At 42.7% G+C, this 19,758-nt stretch overlaps 1 protein-coding gene across 1 annotated transcript in view; it reads right to left on the bottom strand.

Annotated features, from left to right (window-relative positions):
- Positions 1-19,758, bottom strand: part of LOC133282502 (ubiquitin-associated protein 2-like) — a 152,176-nt gene that overhangs the window by 98,999 nt on the left and 33,419 nt on the right. Inside the window, exons 3-7 of the mRNA XM_061478505.1 lie at positions 19,440-19,517; positions 17,850-17,960; positions 10,824-10,986; positions 4,596-4,650; positions 4,023-4,126 (exon numbers count right to left, since the gene is read on the bottom strand). Of these exons, the coding sequence (XP_061334489.1) occupies positions 4,023-4,126; positions 4,596-4,650; positions 10,824-10,986; positions 17,850-17,960; positions 19,440-19,517 (511 nt within the window). The remainder of the gene's footprint in view (positions 1-4,022; positions 4,127-4,595; positions 4,651-10,823; positions 10,987-17,849; positions 17,961-19,439; positions 19,518-19,758) is intronic.

Here is a 19,758-nt window from a genome sequence, read left to right as displayed (position 1 = left end):
TTCGAGCTCACTTGGGAAGTAGAGCACAAGTCAGTTATTTGTAAGCCACAGCCTTACAGTTGCATTCATTAAACAAATGAATTTTCTACCTCTGGTTTAGTTTCCCCATGCCTTTCTTGTATGTTGTCTTTAATTAGTTAACCTTATTGCTTCTGCACTACTTGTGACAACATACCCTGCCTGCCGCTACCATATAGAAAACAGTATCAGTATTCCTTGGGGAATTTTCAAGCCATTAGGTGTCCTTCTAAACCATTACCTGATAAGCTTATTTGATAAATTTGAATGTCTCCAGGGAAGGAGACTCTACAACCTCCCTGGGCAGCCTGTTCCAGTGCTCTGTCACCCTCACTGAGAAGAAGTTTCTTCTCAAGTTTAAGTGGAACCTCTTGTGTTCCAGTTTGTACCCATTACCCCTTGTCCTATCATTGTTTGCCACTGAGTAGAGCCTGGCTCCATCCTCGTGACACTCCCCCTTTATATATTTATATACACTAATAAGGTCACCCATCAGTCTCCTCTTCTCTAAACTATAGAGACCCAGCTCCCTCAGTCTTTCCTCATAAGGGAGATGCTCCACTCCCTTAATCATCTTCGTTGCCCTGCGCTGGACTCTCCAGCAGGTCCCTGTCCTTCTTGAACTGAGGGGCCCAGAACTGGACACAATATTCCAGATGGGGTCTCACCAGGGCAGAGTAGAGGGGAAGGAGGACCTCTCTCCATCTACTAACCACCCCCCTTCTAATACACCCCAGGATGCCATTGGCCTTCTTGGCCACAAGGGCACAGTGTTGGCTCATGGTCATCCTGTCGTCCACTAGGACCCCCAGGTCCCTCTCCCCTACACTGCTCTCTAACAGGTTGTTCCCCAACCTATACTGGAACCTGGGGTTGTTCCTGCCCAGATGCAGGACTCTACACTTTCCCTTGTTATATTTCATCAAGTTATTCCCTGCCCAACTCTCCAGCCTGTCCAGGTCTCGCTGGATGGCAGCACAGCCTTCTGGCCTGTCAGCCACTCCTCCCAGCTTAGTGTCATCAGCAAACTTGCTGATAGTACACTCAATTCCCTCATCTAAATCGTTGATGAATATATTAAATAATACTGGTCCCAGTACTGACCCTTGAGGCACTCCACTAGTTACAGGCCTCCAACTAGACTCCGCCCCATAGACTACAACTATCTGTCTTCTCTCCTTCAGCCAGTTCACAGTCCACCTCACTACCTGATCATCCAGTCCACACTTCCTCAATTTAGCTGTGAGGATGCTGTGGGAGACTGTGTCAAATGCTTTGCTGAAGTCAAGGTAGACCACATCCACCGCTCTGCCATCATCCATCCACCGTGTTATTTCCTCATAAAAGGCTAAGAGATTGGTCAAGCATGATTTCCCCTTGGTGAAGCCATGTTGACTGCCCCTCATAACCCTCTTATCCTTGATATGCCTTAAGATGGCACCAAGGATAAGGTGTTCCATCACTTTCCCAGGGATGGAGGTGAGGCTGACCAGTCTATAGTTACCCGGGTCCTCCTTCTTGCCCTTTTTGAAGACTGGAGTGACATTTGCTTTCCTCCAGTCCTCAGGCACCTCTCCCGTTTCCCAAGACTTGGTAAAGATGATGGAGAGTGGTCTAGCAATGACTTCCGCCAGTTCCCTCAGCACCCGCGGGTGCATCCCATCTGGACCCATGGATTTATGGATGTCCAGATTGCTCAACTGGTCTCTAACCCATTCCTCATCCACTAAGGCAAACCGCTCCGTCAACCTGACTTCATCTAAGGTCTCAGGGGTGCAGGGCTCTTCAGGACTGCCTGCAGCAGAGTAGACAGAGACAAAGAAGGCATTCAGTAACTGCCATCTCTGTATCTTCTGTCACTAGGGCACCCATCCCATTCATCAGTGGGCCTACATTGCCTCTGGTGTTAGTTTTATCTGCCATGTATTTGAAAAAGCTCTTTCTGCTGTCCTTGACCCTTCTAGCCAGGTTTAATTCTAAGGAGGCCTTAGTCATCCTAGCTGCCTTCCTACATCCTCTAGCAGCAGCCTTATATTCCTCCAAAGTGGCCAGCCCCTCCTTCCATGACCTCTAAACTCTCCTCTTCCACTTGAGCATACCCAGCAGTTCCCTATTTAGCCACGCAGGTCTCCTGGCCCTCTTCCTTGACTTTCTACGTGCCGGGATGCTCCGATCTTGAGCTCGGAAAAAGCAATCCTTGAATGCCAACCAACTATCTTGGGCCCCTTTACCTTCAAGCAGCCTTGCCCATGGGATTTCCCCTAGTAATTGCTTGAAAAGGCCAAAGTTTGCCCTGCTAAAGTCCAGGGTTGCAATTCTACTTGCTATTCTACTGGTCCTACCACACAAGATCCTGAATTCCACCGTCTCGTGGTTGCTGCAACCAAGGCAGCCCTCAACCCTTACTGCTTCGACCAGACCCTCCTTGTTAGTGAGAATGAGATCCAGCAGCGCTCCTCTCCTGGTTGGCTCATCCACCATTTGCAGGAGGAAGTTATCATCCATACACTGGAGGAACCTCCTGGACTGTGGCTGGGTTGCTGAGTGGTCCTTCCAGCAAACATCAGGGAAGTTAAAATCCCCCACGACGACCACGGCCTGTGACTGTGAGGCCGCTCTCAGCTGCCTGTAGAAGGCCTTGTCAACTTCCTCACCCTGATCTGGTGGTCTGTAACAGACATCCACAACAGTATCCTTTCCAACCCTAACTATTTTATGATTCTATGATTCTATGAGCAAAAGTTAAAGGGGCATTTCTGTTTGCACTATAGCACCAAGTAATTTCAAAAGTAATTCCTTGGAAAGATGCATAATTTGGCAAAAGGGCTCCCTTTCAATAACCATTAATATACTCAGTGCCACTCTCCAACACTGGACTAGAAAGCACTCAGAGTGACAAAACAGCTGCCTAATAACCCCTCCTAAACTCTGAGCCTGTTATTGTTTTCTCTGGTTAAGTGCAGAATAGCTTGTATGAAATGAAGCTGTATCTCAAGAGGCTCACAGCAGAGTTCAAAGCACACACTGCCCTCCAGTATCATTTCCTTCCACCCTTGACACAGAGGTTGATGAAAAATCATCTGAATAGGCTTCAGCAATGAAGAGATCAGAAAAGTTCCCCTTTGCTGGGGTAAAAAAAAAAAAAAAAAAAAGTCTCCTATCACTCGAAGGTTCCCAAGTGTGGACAATAACATACATTAATTTCTCCATCCTGACACTGGGTTTCCTTTGTCTTCATCTCTTGTCACAAAGTATGGGAAGTTGCGAGGTATCCTTTTTTCCCAATCACAGACAAGCAGGTCACATTCTTCATTTCTGAATCGCCATGAGATGATTGCTAAGTGGTTCCTTTCCAAACTATGTCTGTGCCTTGCCCTTAGCTGGGAGCGCATAACTTCACACTTGAAATTTCATACAAAAAAAAAAAAAACACAGCTGCCTCTATCTTCAGACAGACAGACTGTTCTTTTGGCTTCCATTCAAGAGCCTACTCATGCTTTAGTTAATAATTCTTTTCAAAGGTGTCAGATCTTGGAACTCTCCTCCATCACAACCTCACATCCTTACATTCCTGTGTGGTACAGGTGGGGCTGCCAAAGCTATCCCAGTATCACCGAGAATTTACACTCCTTAACTACATTAGGTAAGCTTTTAAGCAGTACTTCAGATATCTAAACATTTCTTCACAATCAAGGTTCTTCCAATAACTCTTCAAATCCCTTTGTCTCTCCCGGAATTGTTAGTACTAATAACAAACAAACAAACACAAACAAACAAACAAAAGAGGCAAACTTTCTTCCCTTCATTCTAACCAGAGTCACTCAGGCTACAGCATGTACTCTGCATATCAGTAGCAAATGAGCTATAAAAGTGAACTAATATTTGTGTCGCCTGAGATGTATTTACATTTTCAGAAGTTCACTGAACACTAATAGAATGGTTATTTTAACTGCAATTTGCTACAGTTCTTCATTTCAATCCTTCCACTTCTTGAAGCATCTTACCAGTTCCATCATCTGCATCATTCTGACCAGTCTCCCAAATATCTGATTTTGTCCCAAAGCCATCAGTGGCAGAAGAGTCCGTATAGTCTGCAGGGTTAAATGTCCTAGAGTTTTTAGGGTTAAGAAATGGAAGAGAACACATGGGTCATTCACTGAACACAAGTGTCATCATTTTTAGCTGAAGTTGTATTAAATTTAACATCTCAATTTCCACATAGTTTTTGCTTCAAAGAATTTTTTTTCCTCTATGAGCAGACATAGATAAAAAGGGGAAAAAGGAGGCAGAACTTTCAGCCTCCAAGGCACTATGCGGCTGCTACTGATAGGTACAAATAGGTTCTCCAAGTATGAGATACTGACATTGGGTAAACTTACATTAGGTTTATATGTGTGTATAATTACAAAACAAAAATAATCCATTAATCCTCTAACAAACCTATGATTTTTTGCATCCATATTGGGATATCAAACACATAGAAATATTAATACATACAGAGGCAATATTAATATAGTTAATTAATATTGCCACTGAGTTTGATCATTGCCAAAATCTGTGCTCTGCATGTTTCTTACCCCATGCCTTGGGCTGAAAACCTCCCCGCTCCTCTCCCTCTGCCACGTCCAAACACTAGGAGAGAAAACACCATTTAACAAGTAACAGCAACAGCAGAAGAGCCACCAATCGCTAGTCTGTCACATTAGAAAATACCATGGTTGAAAAAGAAAAATATCATTTACTTCCCAAATTTCCTCACAGAAGAATTTTTCCCTAACACACGCAAGTAAACCACAGTTCATCTAGGAGAACATCTTCCAGGAGGACTTGAAAATTCTTTGCTATCTTTTCTGTATCTAGTGAAGTAGCTCCAAATGCCAAAAGGACTTACCTAAAGACCCACCCTACATGAAATGGCTATTGCAAAATCATTAGACATAGTTCAAAACTTAATCTATAATTACTCACTCTTGCTAAGATGCTCTAGAATCCCAGACTCCCTGTATACTCCCATCTATCAAGAAATTCCCCACCACTTTTTATCTATAAGGAGAAAGTTTAAATATCCCATTTGCTTCCTTCTGACTCAGCCCACCTGCTCACCCCTACCCTCCTGTGCTTTTGCAAACCTGTGACTACACATTCCTTCTGCTTCCCCCTTAATCAGTTACTGACATGAAAATTACCCAATTCAAATTACTCAAACCACCTTGTTATCACATGAAAGAACATTAATTTCTATTTCAACAAGTATTTGTTGCCTCCAATTTTAAGCTACCAGCCTGTTTACAAGCTTCTTGATACAATGAATGGCTTTATTTTCCCATGTTGCATAGCACCAACAAGGCAAGAAAACTTATTTATTAATCATCCATAAAGCACACGTCTACAGAAACTGTTAGAAACTATTTCTTATATGCAGCATTTTTCTATATAGTTTTTTGTTTTGGGGTGGGGGTTTTGTTTGTTTGTTTGTATTTTTTGTTTTATTTTTAAATCTCCTCCTCTTTAGGACCTCAATATCTGAGGTTTCTCCAGTTTGTTGATTTCTTTGAGGAAAACTATGAATAGTATTTTGTATTACAAGAAGCTGCAGACTGAGAGCAAAGTGATGCTTATTTTAATGACAAAATTATGTGGTAATTCATAGAATTGTTGCAGATTATCTTAAGTTTTATTGAATCTTTCTATATTATGTTTGTTTGTGAAACAGGTAGCTATAGGAACACCTTGATTTAAGAAGCTAGCTTTTATGTTAGCATGGGTTGCTGTGTTACTTGAAATCTGCCACTGTGTTGCTTTAAGTCCCTGTTCTCTGTTACATGTTAGCCTTAGTCCTTACTCTCTAGACCAAAACCAGAGCACCTAGGGTCTACTGTATATAGGATGAGTTATTTGACAACCTCGCAAGGTAAATATCTAGCCAGCCAACCTGGCAACAAACTAAGATTAGGGTGTCCTTTAGATGAACTATCCTCATTATACTCACATTATAATACTGAAAAATACACCCACAGACCGAGAAGACCCTTGCCCAGGTGAAGGACCCTTCCTCCATGCAAGCATAGTAACAGAAGAGAATGACACAGCAGATATTATAATTATATGCAAATTACTAACCAATCATCGTAACCAGGAGTGGACTAACTTGTAATTTTTGTGTGTAAATGTAATGACGAAATTGGCATGGAATGTGCTTGATTTGTGAAAAATTCACCTAGCACCCAGAGTTGCAATAAAGAAGTGCCTGCTTCTTAACTTTACATTGGTATTAAGGAGTTTTATTATCCTGACTTTCAGTGACAGAATCATAAAATACCAGGTTGGAAAGAACCTCAAGGATCATCTGGTCCAACCTGTCTTGGCAAAGCATGACCTAGGCTAGATGTCCCAGCACCCTGTCCAGGTAAATCTTAAAAGTGTGAAAAATTTTCCTCCTGTGTCCAACTGGAATCTCCCTGGGAATAACTTCTACCACTCATCCTTTCCATGTGATTCTTTGTAAAAAGGGAGCCTCCAGCTTCTTTGTAGACACTCTTTAAATACTGGAACATAGTGATAAGGTGTCCCGTGAGCCACCTTCTCACAAGGCTGACCAAACCCAGTTCTCTCAGCCTTTCCTCATACGGCAGTCTTCCCAGTCCTTTGATAATATTTGTTGCCCTTCTCTGAACCATCTCCAGCCTGTCAACAACTTTTTTGTACAGCAGGGAACAAAAGTAAACATGGTATTCCAGGTGTGGCCTGACAAATGCTAAGTAGAGGGGGATGACATCTTTATGCTGGCGATGCCCTTGTTGATTTAACTCAGCATCCTGTTGGCTTTCCTAGCTGCAGCTGCACACAGAATCATTACTGTTGGAAGGTACCTCTGGAGATCATCCAGTCCAACCCCCCCTGCCAAGGCAGGGCCACCTAGAGCAGGTTACACACTGTTGTGGTTTAAGCCCAGCCAGTAACCGAGAATCACACAGCTGCTCACTCACTCCGCCGCGCTTCTTCCCCCACACTCCTGGAGGGATAGGGAGGAGAATCGAAAGAATTTAAATCCCACAGGTTGAGATAAGAACAGTCCAGTAACTAAGGTATAATACAAAAATACTACTACTACCACCAATAATAATAATGATAAGGAAAATAAAAAGGGGAGAGAATATAAAACTAAGAAGAGAAAAGGAAAACAAGCACAAATGATGCACAATACAATTGCTCACCACCCACCAACCAATACCCAGACCCACCCAAGCACCAATCTGGGCCTTCTGGGTAACTCCCCCCAGTTTATATACTGGGCATGACATGCTGTGGTATGGAATACCCCTTTGGCTAGTTTGGGTCAGGTGTCCTGTCTCTCCTTCCTCCCAGCCTCCCATGCCCCTCCTCACTGGCAGAGCATGAGTCTGAAAAAGTCCTTGATTGGAGTAAACATTACTTAGCAACAACTAAAAACATTGGTGTGTTATCAGCACTGTTCTCAGACTAAAGTTGAAAACACAGCACTGCACCAGGTACTAAGGAGAATAATGACTGCTACTGCTGAACCCAGGACACACAGGAATGCATCCACGTAGGTTTTGAATGTGTCCAGAGAAGGAGGCTCCACAACCCCCCTGGGCAGCCTGTTCCAGTGCTCTGCCACTCTCAACGTAAAGAAGTTCTTCCTCATGTTAAGGTGAAACTTCCTGTGCTTTAGTTTATGGGCATTGCTCTTCATCCTGTTGCTGGGCACCACTGAAAAGAGTCTGGCACCATCCTCCTGGTACCCCCCTTTGAGATATTTATATGCATTAATGAGATCCCCCTCTCAGTCTTCTCTAAACTAAACAGGCCCAGCTCCCAAAATTTCTCCTCATAAGAAAGATGTTCCAGACCCCTGATCATCCTTATTGCCCTCCACTGGACCCTCTCCAGTAGCTAGCTAAAGGGGTATTCCATACCACAGTACATCATGTCCAGTATATAAACTGGGGGGAGTCACCCAGAAGACTCAGATCACTGCTCGGGATGGGCTGGGTACTGGTCAGCGGGTAGTGAGCAACTGTACTGTGCATCACTTGAGTTTACTGTTGGGTTTTTTCCCTTCCCTTTTTAGTTTTATATTTTATCCCCTTGTTATTTCCCTTATCATTATTATTATTGGTGGTAGTAGTAGTATTTTTGTATTATATCTTAGTTACTGGACTGTTCTTATCTCAACCTATGGGATTTACATTCTTTCAATTCTCCTCCCCATCCCTCTGGGAGCAGGGGGGAAGGAAGAAGGGGGGGAGCAAGCGAACAGCTGTGTGGTTCTGAGTTACCGGCTAGGCTTAAACCATGACACTTGGGCAGCCTGTTCCAGTGCCTCACCACCCTCACAGTAAACAACTTCTTCCTTATATCTGACCTAAATCTCCCCTGTTTAAATTTGAGCCTACAATGAACGTGAAGTTGTTAAACAGGTTCGTCACAAACGGTTGAGAACACTTCATTAAGATAATTTGCACACATGAATGCACAGTCTAAGATATTTGTTAGAGATACAGTAATTCTATGTACACTAAGCCACTGAACAGAAATTGAAGTTTTTTCTTTTTCTTCAGTCAGATATGTCAGTTTGATTTGATGATTAAGTGCTATGACATTAATCTAGAGAGCTACATTGTTAACAACAAAAGCAGTGTATAAGGTTACAAAGCAAATAATGGACTGCATTTGAGATTAGCCAAGTATTTAGAAAAAATCTGCCTTGATATTTATAATGTGAGTATAAAGGATTATTTTATACAGCAAATTCCAAAAAAACTTACATTCCATCAATTAACAGCACTAACATACCAAAAACTGTAGCTGTGACCTATACCACACCCTACTCTGCAATGTATCTACCTATCCGCACATCCCATTTGATTCACAGGCACAAGAAAGTCATTCTTGCAGCCCTCTGGAAGCTACATGTCCTTGCATAAGGATGTGCCTGTCTTTGACTGACTCCTTACTAGTCATTCATAAGAGAAGTGACTCCCCTGAATGCAAAATTTTTCCAAAGTCAAGTCACACATTACTTCAGTAACTTAGCTCTGCTGTGCACTTTATCAATTTAACTCATTTAATACCCACTTCCCTACACAATCTGCACTGTACCTAGACCACTCAATTTCATTCTTCCTGCTTTAAGAAAAAACAAGCCTCTTTCCACTCTAACCTGTGAAAATCCAAACCAACTACACATCCCTTGATTCCATATGAAATCCATTTTCAACATCTTTCCTATCTCTTCTACAGGATAGGGTCAGAGTTGTACCCAGTATTCCACAGTATTCTCTTTCCACACTTATCCTCATCAATTCTTCCATGCCAAATTCCTTCTCTTACCAAAAAGCTTCTAAGGTGACTTTTATTTTCTCTGAGTGGGTACCAAAACCAGAAGGCAAGCCTGACAACCAGATCCACCCCAAAGAAACAGCACAAGTACATATCAAATCCCTCCCCCAAGAGTCCTACAGATGAAATCTTGTACTCTCCTGCTGCCAAGGAACATCTTGAGGAGCCCAGTGCGCTCCCAATTCAGAGGAGGCTGCCATTAGTTGATCTGAGAAAGCAGCTCTCCATATCCAGAGCACACCAGCCTGCTACACAGGAAATTACCATAAAGATGATTTGGGTGAATTCTTTTAAGTTGTTCTGAGACCAAGAAATGAAAAGGGATAAAAGTGAGAGGAATGTACCTAAATCAAAGGTGGCTGAAGCACTTATGGAATTAAAGGATAACCAACAAATGCTTAAAAAGAAGCATTTAAAGAAATAAATGGGAGAGTTCCATTTCAGGACATGAAATCAGTACCAGTCCCACACCAATGGCACCATCTCACCTGCTTGGGCTTGGACTGGGAAGCAAATATAAAGATTTTTCAGATGGTTGACAAATATTGAATTTCAGTTTACAGAAAGAGACAAGCAGCATCTGGCTCTTGCAAAAATTTTGCCCCTCACATATATTTTGACTGATCCAATTTCAGTTTTTTCTAAGCATAGCTTAGATTCACAGTGTCTTCACTGGCACAATACTTTAATATATTCCAATAATGAATTAGAAGAGTTGGCTAATATTGTAAAAATTTTTCCTGCAATTAAGTGAAAAGCTAAACATATTTTCTTCATTTCCATTTCTCTGCTCATCTATCAGTGCTGTGTATGACCCTTACTGGCAGTGTATACAACTTTGATACTGCTGATAATACTTACAGAAAAAAGCAACATGCATTCAGTGGCAATCTAACATGATGCTACCTAACTTGGAAACATCAGATGCACCTGTATAAACTGTAGCAAGTGTTTAAACATTTCAACTCAAAGAATTTTCCCTGTTGTAGAAACTCGCCTTTGGTTGGCTTATGTGAGTAATATATGCTAGAGATTAATACTGATCCCAGTCTTCCTCTTATGAGAAGATGAGAACATCTTCAGGTTCTCCCACTCATAAAAGGAGATGGAGACAAAGCTGAATAATGTTTTCATTAAAAGAAACAAAAAGGTATATCAGCTGTGCAGGAACATACTTGCTCTCCAGCAGTCTTACAAAGACTAGATTCTAAAACTTACATAAAGAACAGCAATTTGTACAAGATAAATTACTCAAAAAAGGACAGAAAGTTAAATTGAGTGTCTGAACAAACACAGACCATCTCCAAACCAACTCATGTAGACAGATCAAGCATACCTGTCACAAAAACAAGTTATGATCCCTTCAGCACTAAGCATCTGCTCTCAGCCAGTTTCAGTTGCAAGAAGTGTTGGAATCTATAGACGTGAACCCCTATACGTACACTCTTGGCCATGGCTGCCTCCTCTTCCCCATCTGTTGGAACTTCCCCGTCCGTTGGAACTTCCCCGTCCGCGACTCACTTCTCTGTCCCCTCGTTTTTCTCTGTTCTCTGAACTTTCTTTTCCAAGGCTTTTCTTCTTTCCCCCTACAGTCTCCCAAGAAGTCTATTTGGATAGAATTAGATATAAAAGTCAAAAAGAAAGAGACAGGTCTCAATCCATACTTCCACCTCACACCACTCCAATTTGGGGGGCGGAGTATTTGCATAACATCACATAATGTAATGCCTTGCAAATGACACTGATGCAAATGGAAAAGAAAAACCAGGGTGTGTTTTTTTTTTTTATATAGAAACATAGAATGGTTAGGGTTCAAAAGGACCTTAAGATGATGCATCATAGAGAGATGAGGCTATAACAGACTTTAACTAGTTCAAGGAACCACAACACAGAAAATCTGCAAAGCAAGCAACATTTTCCCTCTCAACTACTTCCATAAGTCTATAGCAAGGGAAGATGCACAGAGCTATCTTTTTCCCTCAAGGAAATGAAAATATGCTTATAAACATCACTGAACAAGAGACTGATGAGAATAAGAGAATAAGCACATGGACTAGGGGGAAAAAAAATAAACAAACTGTTGTGGTTTAAACCCAGTCAGCCATAAATCAGCCATGCAGCCTCTCTCTCACTTCCCCCCTTCTTTCCCTCCCCCTGTTCCCAGAGGGATGTGGAGGAGAATCAAAAAGAATGTAACTCCCACTGGTTGAGATAAGAACAGTTTAGTAACTAAGGTATAACACAAATCACTACTGCTACCACCAATAATAATAATAATAAAGGAAATAACAAGGGAAGAAAATACAATACCACCCTCCGACGGACACCAAGCCCGACCCCACAGTGAACTAGCCCTTCCGGGTAACTCTCAGTTTACATCCTGGGAATGACATGCTGTGGTATGGAATACCTCTTTAGCTAGTTTGGGTCAGGTGTCCTGTCTCTGCTTCCTCCCGGCTTCCCCTCCTCCCTGGCAGAGCATGAGACTCACAAAGTCCTTGGTCAGACTAAACATTTGAGCAGTAACTAAAAACATCGGTGTTATCAGCGCTGTTCCCAGGAAAAAAGTCAAAAACACAGTGCTGCACCAGCTACTAAGAAGGAGAAAAAATGACTGCTACTGCTGAACCCAGGACACAAACAAACAAAAAAAACAAAACAAAACAAACAAACAAACAAAAAACCAAGAAAAAACCCCATATTCAGACAAAGTAGAATTCAAGCACCAAGAGAAAGAATTGCAGAAGAACAAACTGGGAAAACTGGGGCCATAAGCCTGACCATCCACTCCTAACAGCTACAGCTCATCACATGCAGCAAAACACTGGAAAAAACCCTATGTTTAAACAAGATAAGGGACCGAGGTCCAATCATCAGGCTTCGGCTTTAAATTCTGTCTTTAAAATAAAATGATTCTACCTCTCGGCATGGGAATCCACCATAGACTATTGAAGCTGCCTGTTTTTGTAAGGGAGCTAACTGATTACAATTTCAGCTGAGGATGCCTGAAGCAACCCAACTGACAGTTCTGAGCCTGACCTCTGAAAATACGTAACAGAAGCTGCCTTGCAGGCCTGATCTTAGAAAGAAGAAAAATCTGAAAGGTCCCCTTTGTTCTATCTTCAAAGGTTTAGGAAGTAAAACATCATTGAGCATAAAATGGATCTCATGCCTGTATTCAAATTAAATGAATAGAAGTCTTGAGGGGGAAAAAAAAAAACATGTCCTTCTCTACTCTCATCCACAAGCCTCTGTTTATCCAAAGCCAGACTGGCACAACTGTTGCAAGTAAAAAGTCTTCATAAAGACTAACATTCATACAGCATAAAGCCTTAAAGATCAGAGCATTAAAAAATTAAAAAACCACCACACCAAAACCAGCAGAGTACCAAAGAAGTTATAATTAGACATTGTAGCTATTACTCCTTGCCCTGCAAATTCCCCAAATTGGATAGACACATCTTCTTCCAAATGAAGTTAAAAACCCCCAAACTTATAGTGTGTCAAAGCAGAGTGGAACTAGAAAGAGAGTTCTGGGAATCCACATTCACAACTAGTATCACCTCTATTTCCGACTTTACATCAGATCCACAGTTAAACTGTTCTGGAGTATACTGCCCTTAAAATAAACCCTTCAAGTTGGAGGCCCACAAACTTCCACGAAGAAAAATAAGTTTCTTCATGCTCTGATGAGAACCCCTTCTAATTAACACTCCTTCCTTGGGCCCTTTAAGTTCTCTGTATTTGTTTGAGTTTCATTCTGCCTATAGAGAGCAGTGGGTCCAGAGGGACTTGTCAAAAAAGCAGAACATACGGATACATTGCTTCTACTTGAATAAAGAATTCAGAAAGTTTCTTCCATGACATGATCACTTATAACAATTTGCTAAAGGAAGCATTTAGCATTCCCTATCAACCAGAAAACTATTTTCAACTAGAAAATAGCAAATCTGAGAAGTACAAGAGAATGCAAACCCAGCACATTACCAAGACAGATTTAATCAGGGTGAGATGCTCTCTTCTACTCCCAACTCACCAGCTCACTCAGTATTATATACTTCTCTGTTTTAGATGACCTCGATTCTTAGAAACTAAAAGGGGATAGAAAAGAAAATCCTCCCAGTATAACAGTATGTATCCTAGATTTAGGGCGTGTCATGGTTTAAACCCAGCCAGAAAGCTCGTTCACTCACTCCCCCCCCCCCTTTTTTCCTCCCTCTTTCTTTCCTTCCCCCCCCCCTTCCCTGCTCCCAGAGGGATGGGGAGGAAAATCAAAAGAATGCAACTCCCATGTGTTGAGACAAGAACAGTCCAGCAACCAATGTACAACACAAATCACCACCTCTACCACCAACGACAACAATGATAAGACAAAATAACAAGGGAAGAGAATACAATACCACCCGCCAAAAAACGAGTCCGACCCAGAAGACCCTGTGTCCTTCTGGGTAACTCCCAGTTACACCCCACCCCGGGCATTACATGCTATGGTATGGAATACCTCTTTGGCTAGTCTGGGTCAGGTGTCCTGTCTCTGCTTCCTTCTGGCTTCCCCTCCTCCCTGGCAGAGCATGAGACTCACAAAGTCCTTCGTCAGGGTAAACATTACTTAGCAACAACTAAAAACATCGGTGTTATCAGCACTGTTCCCAGGCTGAAAGTCAAAACACAATGCTGCACCAGCTACCAAGAAGGACAAAAACTGACTGCTACTGCTAAAACCAGGACAGGGTAAATTTCTTCATTAACAATAAACCAGAGCACACATCCTGACAAATGACAGAAAAATACTGAATTTGCAGCATTAAGAAAGGAAGCCCAGGTTTCTTTCCCAATTTAGGTGAGATGGAATCTAGTTTAATACCCTGAATAAACTGTAAGAAGTCCCTCAAGCAAAAACTTAAACTGCAGCAAGACATTTTAATGATATCTCTTGGAGTAAAAAACTTCTCTGTGCACACTGTTTAGTCTTCTCTTTCTGTTTTTCAATATTCCTACAAATGAGCAACACAGTGAAAGGAGCATCTACTCGCTCTATCCTCTTCAGCCATTAGTAGCGTTCTCAGTTCAACTATCAGACAGAATCATAGAATCGTTACGGTCGGAAAGGACCTCAAGATCATCTAGTTCCAAACCCCCTGCCATGGGCAGGGACACCTTACGCTAAAGCATGCCACGCAAGGCTTCATCCAACCCAGCCTTGAACACTGCCAGGGATGGAGCACTCACAACCTCCCTGGACAACCCATTCCAGTGCCTCACCACCCTAACAGGAAAAAATTTCTTCCTTATAACCAATCTAAACCTCCCCTATTTAAGTTTGAACCTGTTACCCCCTGTCCTGTCACTACAGACCCTAATGAAGAGTCCCTCTCCAGCATCCCTATAGGCCCCCTTCAGATACTGGAAGGCTGCTATGAGGTCTCCACGCAACCTTCTCTTCTCCAGGCTGAACAGCCCCAACTTCCTCAGCCTATCTCCATACGGGAGGTGCTCCAGTCCCCTGATCATCCTCGTGGCCCTCCTCTGGACTTGTTCCAACAGTTCCATGTCCTTTTTATGTTGAGGACACCAGAACTGCACACAATACTCCAGGTGAGGCCTCACAAGAGCAGAGTAAAGGGGCAGGATCACCTACTTCGACCTGCTGGTCACACTCCTTCTGATGCAGCCCAGGATACGGTTGGCTTTCTGGGCTGCAAGCGCACACTGCCAGCTCATGTTCATATTCTCATCAACCAACACCCCCAAGTCCTTCTCCACAGGGCTGCTCTGAATCTATTCTTTGCCCAACCTGTAGCTTTGCCTGGGATTGCTCCAACCCAGGTGCAGGACCTTGCACTTGGCATGGTTAAACTTCATGAGGTTGGCATTAGCCCACCTCACAAGAGTGTCGAGGTCCCTCTGGATGGCATTCCTTCCCTCCAGCCTATCAACCGAACCACACAGCTTGGTGTCATCAGCAAACTTGATGAGGGCACACTCAATCCCAATGTTTATGACACGGACAAAGATGTTAAACAAGACAGGTCCCAACACCGATCCCTGAGGGACACCACTCGTTACTGGTCTCCAGTAGGACACTGAGCCATTGACCACAACTCACTGTGTGTGGCTATCCAGCCAGTTCTTTATCCACTGAGTGGTCCATCTAACAAACTGATGTCTCTCCAATTTAGAGACAAGGATGTCATGTGGGACAGTGTCGAACACATTACACAAGTCCAGGTAGATGACATCAACTGCTCTGCCCCTGTCCATCAGTTCTGTAGCCCCATCATAGAAGGCCACCAAATTGGTCAGGCAGGATTTCCCCTTAGTGAAGCCATGCTGGCTGTCACCAAGCACCTTGTTGTTTTTCATGTGCCTTAGCATGCCATCCAGGAGAATCTGCTCCAAGATTTTGCCAGGCACAGAGGTGAGACTGACTGGTCTGTAATTCCCTGGATCATCCATTTTCCCCTTCTTGAAAATGGGGGTTATATTTCCCTCTTTCCAGTCGTCGAGAACTTCACCTGAATACCATGATTTTTCAAATATGATGGCCAGTGGCTTAGCAACTTCATTTCCCAGCTCCTTCAGGACCTGTGGATGGATTTCATCAGGACCCATGGACTTGTGCACGTTCTGGTTTTTAAGATGGTCTCAAACCAGATCCTCTCCTACAGTGGGCACAAGGTCTTCATTCTCACAGTCCCTGCATCTGCCTTCCAAGACTTGGATGGTGTGGTCAGAGCCTTTGCCAGTGAAGACCGAGGCAAAGAAGTCATTCAGAACTTCAGCTTTCTCCAAATCCTGTGTAGCCAGTTCTCCTGAGAGCTTCCGGAGGGGGCCTACATTCTCCCTAGTCTGTTTTTTATTCGCTACATACCTATAGAATCCCTTCCTGTTATCCTTAATACCCCTAGCCAAGTTTAAATCTAACTGAGCCTTAGCTTTCCTAACCTGGTCCCTAGCTTCCCAGACAACATCCCTGTATTCTTCCCAGGCCACCTGTCCTTGCTTCCAGCTTTTATAAGGCTCTTTTTTCCTTTGAATTTTTCTCAGCAGCTCCTTATCCATCCAAGGAGGTCTCCTGGCCCTCCTGCTGCACTTCCTCCTAGTTGGGATGCAACACTCCTGAGGTTGTAGCAGGTGATCCTTGAATATCAACCAACAGTCTTGGGCCCCCCTGCCCTCTAGAGCTATATCCCATGGAACCTTCCTAAGCAGGTTCCTGAAGAGGCCAAAGTCTGCTCTTTTGAAGTCCAGGGCAGTGAGCTTGCTGCATGCTCTTTTCACTGTCCTGAGGATCTCAAATTCAACCATCCTGCATCCAAGGCTGCCCTGGAGAGTCACATTTCCAACGAGCCCTTCCCTGTTGGTGAGCACGAGGTCAAGCATGGCACCTCTCCTTGTCGGCTCCTCTATTACTTGCAGAAGGAAGTTGTCTTCTACACAATCGAGGAACCTCCTGGATTGCTTGTGCTGGGCTGTACCTTCACTCCAACAGATATCAGGATGGTTGAAGTCCCCCATGAGAACAAGGCCCTGTGAGCGTGAGGCTTTTCCTATCTGACTGTAGAGTGCATCATCCTCAGGCTCCTCTTGGCCAGGTGGTCTGTAACAGATCCCCACAGTAATGTCTCCTGTCACTGTTCTCCCTTTAACCCTGACCCACAAACTCTCTGTTGACTGATCACCTGTCCCCAGACAGAGTTCCATACTCTCCAGCCTATCCCTAACATAAAGAGCAACTCCCCCTCCCCACCTGCCAGGCCTGTCTTTTCTAAAAAGCCTGTAATCTTCCATTCCAACACGCCAGTCATAGGAGCCATCCCACCATGTTTCTGTGATGCCTATTATATCACACCCCCGTAGACGTGCACACAACTCTAATTCCTCTTGTTTGTTCCCCATGCTACAGGCATTTGTATAGAGGCATGTGAGCTGAGCTCCAAATGAAGCCAGCTCATTGGCTGGAGCAGCTGGAATATCACTACATTGCTCTGAGCATTTATATATAGATGCAGAAACCTCCTCCAATTTCAATACTGACAACGCAAAACCTACAGAAGTTACATAACTGAAAATATCTGCCTGCCCTTTAAGGTTTATAAAGACTGCCTTCTGTGGCAAACTCAGGTCTCAGGGTTGCAGAGGTGCTACAAAGTAAGTACAAACACTGCAGAAAAACCAGGCCTGTGTCTGACAGAGCATCGAGTTCTGCTGCAGATTTAAAACTGCTGCATGTAAATGAAAGCCAGAATGACTCTGCAAGAGACCAGCTGAACACCCATATTTTCAAGGTTCAGCCTATTCTAAAGCATGCATGCAGTAGAGAAGCTGCTCTAGTCTCCATTTCCCTCAGAAGAATTTTAATGGAAAGATGGAAATCAAAAGCCTCCAAAATATGACTTTGCCAATCACTTTTAAGAAGTAGAAAAGCACAGCAAACAGAGTGGTTTAATATGAAGGTAAAAACTTACCGTGTCTGAACTTCCTTCCAGCAGTATGTTGATTGCTCTGTTCACATCCCCATTACAGTCATGTAGTGCCACTATGCACTCATCCTGGTTTTTCCCTGTCACTTCGATAAGCTGGCAGTAAGAGTCAGACATGTTAAAATATCCAAATTGTCATTACAAAAAAAAAAAAACAAATAGAGTTAGCACTGCCACAGATTCTAAAAAAGTACATAGTTACTGCATCAAAGCAAACTAAAATCCTAAATAAACACAAATTAAATGGTAATCAAGAAAGCACTCTCTCACACTTTTTTTTTCCCCTTTCACTTTATGCTCACAGCAAATGCTGTCACTCCTGGGACAGCAGCATATGAGGGTAAAGATGCAAGAGACCAGGATAACTCCAGTATCATCCTCTCTCTCCCCAAACATCACCCTCTTTATCCCACTGTGTGAGAACAGATATAAGGTATGCCATGGCAGAGAACAGATCCATCTGGAAAAACATCCAGATTAAGAAAAGAATTTATTTTTCAGCCAGATCAGTGCTCTCGATCCATTTCACAGCATAAGGCCACACAAAAGGCATAAGTGACAGCTGCTTAAGGAGACCTAGTATGGAATTATGCTCCATGGGCCTGTGGTACACATCCTGAGGTGTGTGGGATAGAAACAGTCTTGTCATGGGACATCCAGCAACTCCACCCAAAGAAAAAAAAACAAAACAAAACAAAAAACCCCCCACAAAAAAACATGAGCAACAGAACAAGTTTATTACAAGAACAAAAAGCACTTAATACTTCAGAGAAGATTTTACAAAGGAAATCAAGAAATCTGATCCTCTGCTGCATTAATGCATTCACAATACTTCTTCTCTCCTGGGTGTACTCCTTCATGAGTTGTGATGCGTTCGGTAGGACAAAATCACTGATATCCACAGCAGAACAGGGACCTGAATTCTCAATACTGCTGGAATTAATGGTCTCAGCTATAATTCAGTAATGGAAGCTCAAGCATCTACACCCAAAACTCAGCATGGTAGAGGAAATGATTTCATTTTCATAGTATAATGCTGTAATTTTAACACATATACAGATCTGGAAGGTCAGATTATTTATTTTTTTTAACAACACTTCAATTCACTTTCAAGCTATTAGATTTTTACTTTTCCTGAAAAACAGCCAAGATATTGGCAAACTCAGTTTACACAGGTGACATTTTTTCCATGTGAGTGTACATGTGGACAAGCAAAATGCACTCTGTATTCTGACAAACATTAAGCATCAGGACCATACTAGAGTTATCTTTGCTGATGTCTCTTCCAGAAGGTATGAGCCTTGGCTTAAAGGCTTGTCTACAAAGGAAAATACACCAGTGTAACTATACAGCCAGAGATATATACCTATATATATGTGTGTGTATGTTTCCACACAATTTCTTGTAAACAGACTTTACAGTGCAATAAGAGCACTTTTTCCTACTTAAACTTATGTCCTTCTGAAAAAGGTTTCGTCTAAATCAGAAACAGACACTCTAGCTCCAAAATGTAAACCAACTTTGGAACACCTTATTATTGCAGGGCATAAGAACTCTGTACCATAACAAACATACTTGTTTCACTTTATCTTCAAAATCTGCATCGTTCTTATCGTAGATCATCTGAGCAAGGCGAATCTGTTCTGCTGTTGCCTGTAAAACCCAAACATCCAATAAAGTACACAGAAGGTAACAATATATTTTTTTTTAAGTATCTCCTAGTGTCTTTTTTTTTTTTTTTCCAGAGTCTCAAAAAGAACATATGCAACAAGCACAGAGGTGCTATGGGGAGGGGATTAACATCTCCTCTATGCCCATTTTATAGTCAAAAAGGTAGCTAGGATAGAAGCAACTTCAAAATGTTCTAACTTGTTTGAACCACAGTTAAAGGTCA

This window comes from Pezoporus flaviventris, unplaced genomic scaffold (assembly GCF_033815535.1).
Source record: "Pezoporus flaviventris isolate CSIRO_AGI_PZ_B2104156 unplaced genomic scaffold, CSIRO_AGI_Pfla_v1 ptg000125l, whole genome shotgun sequence".
NCBI classification, from domain to species: domain Eukaryota; kingdom Metazoa; phylum Chordata; class Aves; order Psittaciformes; family Psittacidae; genus Pezoporus; species Pezoporus flaviventris.
This window is presented reverse-complemented; position numbering and strand designations above follow the sequence as displayed.